This window comes from Poromitra crassiceps (assembly GCF_964638095.1).
Source record: "Poromitra crassiceps genome assembly, chromosome: 4".
NCBI classification, from domain to species: Eukaryota; Metazoa; Chordata; class Actinopteri; order Beryciformes; family Melamphaidae; genus Poromitra; species Poromitra crassiceps.
In genome coordinates, this window is record NC_139626.1 from 46178315 (window position 1) to 46187690 (window position 9376).

Sequence of the window (9376 nt, forward strand, 5' to 3'; positions counted from 1 at the left end):
AGCCTATACACAGTTTCTATTTATTTGAGAGTTTATTATCTGAAATTATAGGTGATGGCATCGGTCTCAAATTCAATTTAATAGATTTAATCTATAGATTAACAGACTGTAGGACCCATTTAGTGTGAAAACACAATACCACACCAAAGTGTTATGCAGGACCAGTCTGTTGACTCCCCACCCCTCAGTATTGCCAAATTGGAAAACGGATGCCAAACATGGCATTAACTGCTCTGATGATTAGTCAATAGGCAACACCTAACATGCGTTCCTTTGTTCTACAACCTCCTATTGCTTTTAGTTGTTTTAAAAGATAAGTTCACTGTTAACTCGCCTATTCAAATAAGCATAGTGATTCCAGGATGTTTCCCTTTTTCTAAATTTGACAAAAAGCAACATTTATTAATTCATGCCATCAATCACATTGTTGTCATAATGCACTGTTGCCAAGCCCGGGGATCAAGGTCAATTAAATAGACATCAGCAAAGAGTATGTGTAATTGCTGTATTGCAAACATCGCATGAATCAGAGGTGGTGTTTTGACAACTATGTTGCATCGTCTAATGTCTGATATAAGTATCAGACATTTGACTATTGATTACAGGGCGTACCCACATCGTCACCCGACCCAACTCAACTTTGAGCAAAGCGGGTCACCGTTGAGACCGGGATCTCCAACCCCCCAAAAGGATCCCCTGGAGACCCCAAAACCAGGGTGAAGTAGGACTACCGTCCCCTTGCCGATAGTTCCCTAGTCGTACGTGAGCTCATGCCCCAGGGCGTGCTTAACCTTTGCCTGAACCCACGGCTGCATGCTGCTGGCGGGGGCGGGTTCTCTCAAACGAGGAAGGCTTCCCAAAGCGCTAAGGAGGCTAACGCTAAAGGCGCTTGACAAAGCGTGCCTCCTGGATGAGTTCGGAGTGACATCGGGCTGCACAGCCGTGTGCGTCCTAAGCCAACGAGACCAGGTACTGTGTAATTCATCTAATCACATGATCCCACAATACAGACTATCTGTAACCAGTTTTACCAAGTGTTGCATCAAAGTAATAGCCTGGTAAACCAGCCGGTCACGTGAACTCACATTTCGTTTCGTTCTTCGTTCCCGTCTGGCCTGAAGCTTTCACCCAGTGTTTTGCAGTGGGCGGAGCTTGGGCGGGAGTACTTGCCTTGACAGTCAACTCCTTCAGCCAATCAGCGTTGGATCCAGTCAAACCCAAATCCACTCGGGAGAACGATAAAAACACATTTTCCGCTGAGAAACTCCACTGTCGCCTACTCCTGTACTTGTTTAATTGTTATTGAGTCTATTTCTGCAATAACTGCACTTTATGGCTGTTTAAACCCGACAAACATTGACATTACTCCTCGAGACGGACAGGCAAGGAGGCAGCCATTATTGTTTTGTTAGTGCAGTGCTAGTGCTAGTGGCATTCCTGATTTGGCCAACTTGCGCTGTCAATCACAGGGCACTGAGTGCAGTCGCTGATTGGCTCTTCTACTTTGCAGTTTCTGCAAACGTGCAGCGTGTCGGTGGACCGGCTGGAGCTAACCTCTCCCACCCCCCACGCCTAAACCTAACCTCCCCCAGACCCTAACCCTAAACCTAACCTCTCCCATGCCTAAACCTAACCTCTCCCACTCCTAAACCTAACCTCCCCCAGACCCTAACCTCTCCCACCCCCCACACCTAAACCTAACGTCGGCATTGCGGGCTGTCGGGACTGCGGGTGGACCCCGAGGTCAGACGGTCCCGCAGAAGAAAATGAAATGTGAGTTCATGTGACCGGCTGGTTTACCAGGCTATCAAAGTAATAAGTTCCATAAATAATCCAAATGACTAAATGCGTGTTTGTTGCCTTAATATTCAGCACAGCACGACAGGGTACATGCTAATAATAATCAGTCATATCTAGGGGTGTCACGATACACTCAGTTCACGATACGATACGTATCACGATACTGGGTTCACGATAACGATACGATACGATACGATTTTAACAATATTTTTTTAAACTTGAATAATGACAATATATGACTGGAAAAGTAGTATTTTATTTGAAATGCACAAATACAAAACATGCTGTTGTGGGAAATTGTTATTACAATAACAACTAGAAAAAACATGAGATTGGAGATAAGGCTTATCTTGAAATAGAATGAGTTACACCGTCACTTAGATTTACTTTGAACTAAAAGGTTTCTCAGCAGTATAAATTCTCATTATGCATCTTCAGTTTTTCTTCAAACTCAAACAACAAGACTTTTCTTAGTCTATTTTTTATGCATCTTCAGTTTTTCCTGTCAAGTAAACAGTTTTGCCAGAAACTCAATTGAATGGTTTCTCTCCTGTATAACTTCTCATGTGTCTCTTCAGAGACTTGTTCAACTGAACTACTTTCCACACATTGAACTTCAACAAACAAAGACGTTTCTTTGTCTACTTTTGAAAAAAAAAAAAAAAAAAAAATTTTTTTTTTTTTTTCACGATATGAGATTTCATCTCAACGATACATATCGTGACGTTTTACTATCGCGAAATTTCGTGGGACGATATATTGTGACACCCCTAGTCATATCTCATGTATGCACATCTATATCTATAATCAGAAATAACAGCAATCAGGCTTTAATTTGCATAGGCACCACTACCCAGAGTGACCATAGCTAGTTTTAGAAGAGGGAGCGTGATTAACACACCCACCTATCAATGGAACTATATTGCCTGGGAATAAATGGATATTCGTCCAACCTCCCAACCCTCCCTGACCCCCCCCCCCCCCCCCACCCCAGGCTATGCTTCAGTGTTTCCAGGTCTTACACGCACTGTCGACATTTTATTGGATGATCCCCCATACATAATTTCATTTCATTATAATTCACACCATTAGGACAGATACAAAATTACAACACACCTGAGTGGAAGTGGACATGGACATATCTCAGACCAAGGCAAACTTCACGACCAGGCTCTTAACCTGACCATTGTTATTACCGTTATTCTTTGACTAAGCTAAGATTTTTGTCCGTGGAGACTCTTCATTTTCAGAAGTGGGATGAGGTAGGGAGAATACATTAATTCAAACAGGCAAGCAAGGGGGACATGTAGTTCAGGAGGCAGTGGTCTTCAACATCACACTGCCGCCTCTAAAAATACCCCTCGACAATGGATGCTCACTCTTTGTAGTGGCTATATGCAAATTAGGATTTGATTGCTTTTATTTGTGATTCTGCATGAGAAATGACACGCTGACATGTTTTATTATCATGTACCATTATGGTGCTGTTTGGCAATTTGTCAATGTACTGTATGGATCACAGTGGCATGATTAGATAAATCATGAGTAATGATTTGTTCAGATGAGGACCTAAATTGTACGTATGTTATAAATTTGAGAATAAAAAGATTCATCATCCATTTCTCACTGGAGAGGAGCCACACTTTTTTTCAGTTAGTATGACTTCAGTCTATGGTTATCATCTCATAAGAAAGAAAGAAAGAAAGAAAGAAAGACTACCCGATAGGGGTGTCACAATATATCGTCCCACGAAATTTCGCGATAGTAAAACGTCACGATATGTATCGTTGAGATGAAATCTCATATCGTGGGGAAAAAAAAAAAAAAAAAAAAAAAATTCCTCTCTCCAAAAAATAGACTAAGAAACGTCTTTGTTTGTTGAAGTTCAATGTGTGGAAAGTAGTTCAGTTGAACAAGTCTCTGAAGAGACACATGAGAAGTTATACAGGAGAGAAACCATTCAATTGAGTTTCTGGCAAAACTGTTTACTTGACAGGAAAAACTGAAGATGTATAAAAAATAGATTAAGAAAAGTCTTGTTGTTTGAGTTTGAAGAAAAACTGAAGATGCATGAGAATTTATACTGCTGAGAAACCTTTTAGTTCAAAGTAAATCTAAGTGACGGTGTAACTCATTCTATTTCAAGATAAGCCTTATCTCCAATCTCATGTTTTTTCTAGTTGTTATTGTAATAACAATTTCCCACAACAGCATGTTTTGTATTTGTGCATTTCAAATAAAATACTACTTTTCCAGTCATATATTGTCATTATTCAAGTTTAAAAAAATATTGTTAAAATCGTATCGTATCGTATCGTTATCGTGAACCCAGTATCACGAACTGAGTGTATCGTGACACCCCTACTACCCGATGAATCAAAACAGCCCACACAAGTCAATCCTCTTATTCACTTAGAGATTTATTGATTCAATTTCAGTTACTGACGACAAAGTTTGTACAACATAAACATTAGAAATAGTAAAGTTGCTATTATAAATAGTAAGTCAGATTTCCCCAGCCAGCCAGGTCCATGTCTCATCGTTTAATGGGTGCTGTTGGGGTGGGAGCTGGGGCAGCGGTAGGAGCAGCGGTAGGAGCAGCGGTAGGGGCAGTGGTAGGGGCAGCGGTAGGGGCAGGGACAGTGGTAAGAGCCTGCCGGATCAGGGCAAGGAGGAGTTGCATCAGCTGTTGCTGAGTCAGGGAGCTGAGAGTGAGACCACCCTATACAAGAAAATAAGAAACATTTAGAATCACATATACAGTAGATGATACTCCCTTTTACACTTGTTTGTCAAATGTATTGAATATTGAAATTATACCAGGTAGAGAAGGAACACACCTCGTTCGATTCAGAACTGGAGGATGTCGAACGTACAAATCGCCGTTGCTCTTCTTCCATCTGTAGAAAATCCACAAGTTAAGTTTGATATTGCTTGGATAGTAATACATAAAAGAGCATTCATATTTACTTTGAGAGTGTCAGACTCACAGGATAAGCCAAGGCTAGGCTCAGGAGGCAGCCAAGCAGGATTGTTAACTTCAGCATGATTTCAGTTACCTCTGATCTGTGGGCGGAAAACACACAAACCTTGGTCAGATGAACAATGTGGTCCATAATGCAAAATCACCAATTCATACATCTATACTGTACATGTATACATACAGTATATCCACTCAAAAAACAATGTAGGAATTACCGTTAAGTCCTCACAAATTTCAGGGGATTGTCGCGCCACGTGCTGTTTTGAATGTTGAGCTCTTCTTAAATACAGTTACAGGGCCTGACGTCATCTCATTACCTTACAGCATTATTGGGACAATTATATTACATAATATCAGGAAATCTCATTTGAAAGAAGGGTGTGGCTAATAGTCAGACATAATTCACCTCCTTCAGGCAGTATGCTCTTTCTATTTATTTGATAGCTGTATGTCAGGAAATCTGAAAATAATGTGCTATTAGGTGATTGCATTTGTCTCAAAATTAATGTCATAGGTTTAACCTATAGATTAAGAGACAGGAACCATTTATTGTGAAACCACAATACATAGTGTTATGCAGGACCAGTCTCTTTACTCCCCAACCCCTCAGTATTGCCAAACATGGCATTAAGTGGACTGATGATTACAAGTCAAGTGACTTAGTGGCTTAAGCAAACGATAGACAACACCTAAGATTTATTACTGGGCAGTCGGCACCTCCTATTGCTTTATGGTTTTAAAATATATTTTTTTACCATATATTTTTAATTCCCATGTTGTTGACAAAAAGAAAACATTATTAATCAGTGCTATCAATCAGATTGTTTCCTTAATGCGCTGTTGCCAAACCCATGGATCAAGGTCAATTAGAAAGACATCAGTCACCAAAGTCTGTCATAATTGCAAACATTCTGCAACATGTTGCAAACATCAAAGCAGGAATCAGAGGGCGTGACAACTATGTGTTGCAATGTCTATGTCTATGTCTGATATAAATGTCCGTGTGTGAAAGCTCGGACAACAGAAAGACAGAGCAGGTGAGTACATGGAAAGGACACGCTGAATGAGACTAGAGGGTCCATTTGAGGGTACCAAACTCATTTTTTAGGCTTAAATTTCACAACGATATTCTTACAGGTTCTGGAGGAGCAATGGAAGTTCTCTGTGTTGTGGCGTTACTCCTGTCAGCAGTGGCTGCTCGTGTGAGTATAGTATAGTATAGTATAGTATAGTATAGTATAGTATATATATATATATAATTAAAGATACTGTATACTGGAGTGTGACCTATGATCTGCTCAACATATCAAATTTGTCATTCATGACTTTGTTGTTCATTTATTTCAGTCAGATCCACGGCAATGGGAGCAAGGAAACTATCAATTCCCCCCTTTTGGTGAACCCCAAAAAGATCCAGACAGACCAGACTTTATGGTAATAGGGACAAGACCCGAATAGGAATGCAGTTACAGAGCTGCTACTTATCTGTGTATCTTAAAAATGATTCTTTGTACCTTTGTTTTTAAGCCTGGTGAAAATGGTGGAGGCTATCCCCCAACATGGAGCCAGTCAGAGGAGGCAGATGGAGGGAACGCTGGACCATCTGGCCCTTATTGGCCAGGGTGGGAACGTCCAATATGGGTAGATTGTTTTTTCAAGTCCTGAGATAGTTGGCTTATTGGAATAATACAGTGAATGGAAACTGACAAATCATATTATTATTATTATTATTATTGTTACCGTTATTGCTATTATTATTATTATTATTATTAATATTATTATTATTATTATTATTATTATTATTATTATTATTATTATTATTTATTATTTATTATTTATTTTTATTTGTTTTCTTAGCCAGGTGAAATGCAGTTCCCACACAGACCCTCTGGGGGACCAGGGAATGGAGGGCCCCGGCCACCTATGGGAGGAGAACCGGGGAATGGCGGTCCCCAGAGGCCTATGGGAGGAGGACCAGGGAATGGCGGTCCCCAGAGGCCTATGGGAGGAGGACCGGGGAATGGCGGTCCCCAGAGGCCTATGGGAGGAGGAGGCGGTCAGAGGCCTATGGGAGGAGGAGGCGGTCAGAGGCCTATGGGAGGAGGAGGCGGTCAGAGGCCTATGGGAGGAGGACCAGGGAATGGTGGTCCCCAGTGGCCTATGGGAGGAGGACAAGGGAATGGTGGTCCCCAGAGGCCTATGGGAGGAGGAGGCGGTCAGAGGCCTATGGGAGGAGGAGGCAGTCCCCAGTGGCCTATGGGAGGAGGAGGCAGTCCCCAGTGGCCTATGGGAGGAGGAGGCAGTCCCCAGTGGCCTATGGGAGGAGGACCAGGGAATGGAGGTCCCCAGTGGCCTATGGGAGGGGCTGGCGGGGGCAACCGCCAGCCTGGTGGACGTCCTCAAATTCCCGATCGCGGTGATGGAAGGGTATTTTCCATGCATACGTTATTTGGTAGCCATATTAATATTGGAATCTCTTTTGCAATATAGACTTTTGGTACATGACTATACCTGACAACTTAATGGAGAGACAATACGCCTTTTTCACATTACACCCAAAGCAGCCATTTTTGTCTAAAATGCAGGAAGTAACATGATATAAAAATTAAATGGCATGGTGCTGATATAAATTGTATATACAATGTGATATGGTATAGGCGTATTACACAGAACTTTGTCCATGCTTCCCAGGGTCCTGACTTTGGTTCTGAAGCTGGAACTTATCCTGAGCCCTGGCCACCTCGTAGGTCAGGCGGGCGAAGAGGACCACCAAGAGGTGGGAGGCCCGACATGAGAGACCCCAATGGAAGGGTAAGCTCATCTCAAAGGACAAGATACTATCCCCCGAGACAAGGTTTACAGAACAAAGATGAAAATAAGATGAAACCTTAATTAATAATCTTCTCTGTCTCCCTCATTAAACTCTTCAGGATGGTCAGTTCCCTCCACCTCCCCCAGGAGGCGATGGAGCTCTGTTTGACCACATCACCTTTGGAGGGCAGCCTGAAGTGGTGGTAAGCTGCTGCAAAATTAAGCATTCCAGCTAATGTTGTATGTTGTTCTGAAATTGAATACAATATCATATAGACAATGTTTTTATTCTATTATTTTTCTTGTTTCAGGGCAACAGAGAGTTTTTCCCTATATTCAAGGTAGGCCCACTGAATGCAGTTTTACAATATGATATCATGGGTGCCTAACTTTGTGTAAATGTGGGGATGGTGGGGGCCAAAACTGAACAACATTTTACGTGGGGTCTGGGGGACCTCCCCCACTGAGCCCAGAATACATTTCCTGCAATTTTACATATTATTTATACATTTAGTTTTCATACTGTGATGCTTGATTTTCAATGCATCCAACGGCTACATTGTACAAACTGGCAAATGAGCTAGTTACATGAAAATATTGTTTAATTCATTTTGAATATCCCTCCCCCTGTTCTTTTTGCTTTGGCAGCCTACCTGTTGCTCTGACACTGCTAACAGTAGCCATCACCTTAAAAAAATCTGTTGAAAACATCTTACTGTATAGTTTTGCTATATATATACTTTGCCGAAGGTTAGCTTCAGAGAGAAAGCGAGAAACCTTTGGCACACACAATATAAAATGGAACATTAACAGTATGCCTAATTGCCTATTTGCAAAAAAGAAAAGAAAAAAAGCTAGCTAGCTAAACATTAGGTCACAACTTTTTGCTTTTCACCTCTGGTAGTTAGTTAAGGTAAAAAAAATAAACTAGAAGTATCGCGCACTTAGGTGTGCTCATTTCTAGTATGCCTCGGACACTTCACGTGCTAGGCTATAGGTCGCGAGCTCCGCTCGCTTGCTAGCATGCTCAACTGTTGAGTAATTATGAGGAGCACCGATCACTGCGCGGAACCACTTGCCTTATTATAGTATGAGATTGAAAATAATTAAATATTACATGTTTACCAAATATTTACTTTTAAAAAGGGTGGGAAGTGGAGGTGTAGGCACCACTGAACAATTAATGGCTTTCAAACAAAAAGAACATTTGAAAAATCTATCTAATTTCCCCTTCTTTTGATTCCTTTTCAGGCTGACAATGTGGCACTTCAGGTAAGGCCATGATGAACAAATGTTTTGTATGTTGGCTATTAGGTCTATAACATGACAGAGCAGTGGGACAGCTAAACATATCTTTCAACAAATTGTTTTCTTCCCTAGAATGTCAGTGGTCTACACCTGAAAGAGGTAAACATTATGAATAATTTTGCTTGTATCAAATAAAGGTGGCCAGCAAAAACCCTTCACATGCATGGTGAAAATTTGACATTTTCTTTTTTTATATATATATATTTCTATAAATTAGAAACTCTGCTCTATATATAGCTTTTGGAATATTGAGATAGCTCTCTCAGATCAAAAGTTACATATTTTAATCTGTTATGTGTCTAAAAGTAAAACATGGCTTTAAACATTCCACAACATTCAATTTTTTCTACAGTGGCATTCCATCAAAACCATAAAAATAAATACGTTCTCTTTGGTTTTATGAAAGTAATCACCAGGATGTACTTCAGAGATGGACGTAATCAAATCTCAAAATACCTGCAAAACATTTTCGAC

The 9376-nt window shown here is 41.0% G+C and overlaps 1 protein-coding gene and 1 long non-coding RNA gene across 2 annotated transcripts in view; one reads left to right on the forward strand and one right to left on the reverse strand.

Moving 5' to 3' along the window:
- Nucleotides 1-4233: 4233 nt before the first annotated feature.
- On the reverse strand, nt 4234-5033 carry LOC310775380. Its single transcript, XR_014552661.1, has 4 exons — nt 4999-5033; nt 4791-4866; nt 4641-4700; nt 4234-4522 (listed from the first exon to the last, which is right to left on the reverse strand). It is a non-coding gene; the product is annotated as an uncharacterized lncRNA (long non-coding RNA).
- Nucleotides 5034-5822: 789 nt separating this feature from the next.
- Nucleotides 5823-9376, forward strand: part of LOC310775811 (uncharacterized protein) — a gene marked incomplete at its 3' end in the record, with an annotated part of 4517 nt that continues 963 nt past the window's right edge. The window contains exons 1-9 of the mRNA XM_083635940.1: nt 5823-5985; nt 6131-6217; nt 6311-6424; nt 6641-7210; nt 7475-7594; nt 7714-7797; nt 7906-7935; nt 8846-8866; nt 8975-9001. Coding sequence (XP_083492066.1) covers nt 5935-5985; nt 6131-6217; nt 6311-6424; nt 6641-7210; nt 7475-7594; nt 7714-7797; nt 7906-7935; nt 8846-8866; nt 8975-9001 — 1104 coding nt within the window. The 5' untranslated portion in view covers nt 5823-5934. The remainder of the gene's footprint in view (nt 5986-6130; nt 6218-6310; nt 6425-6640; nt 7211-7474; nt 7595-7713; nt 7798-7905; nt 7936-8845; nt 8867-8974; nt 9002-9376) is intronic.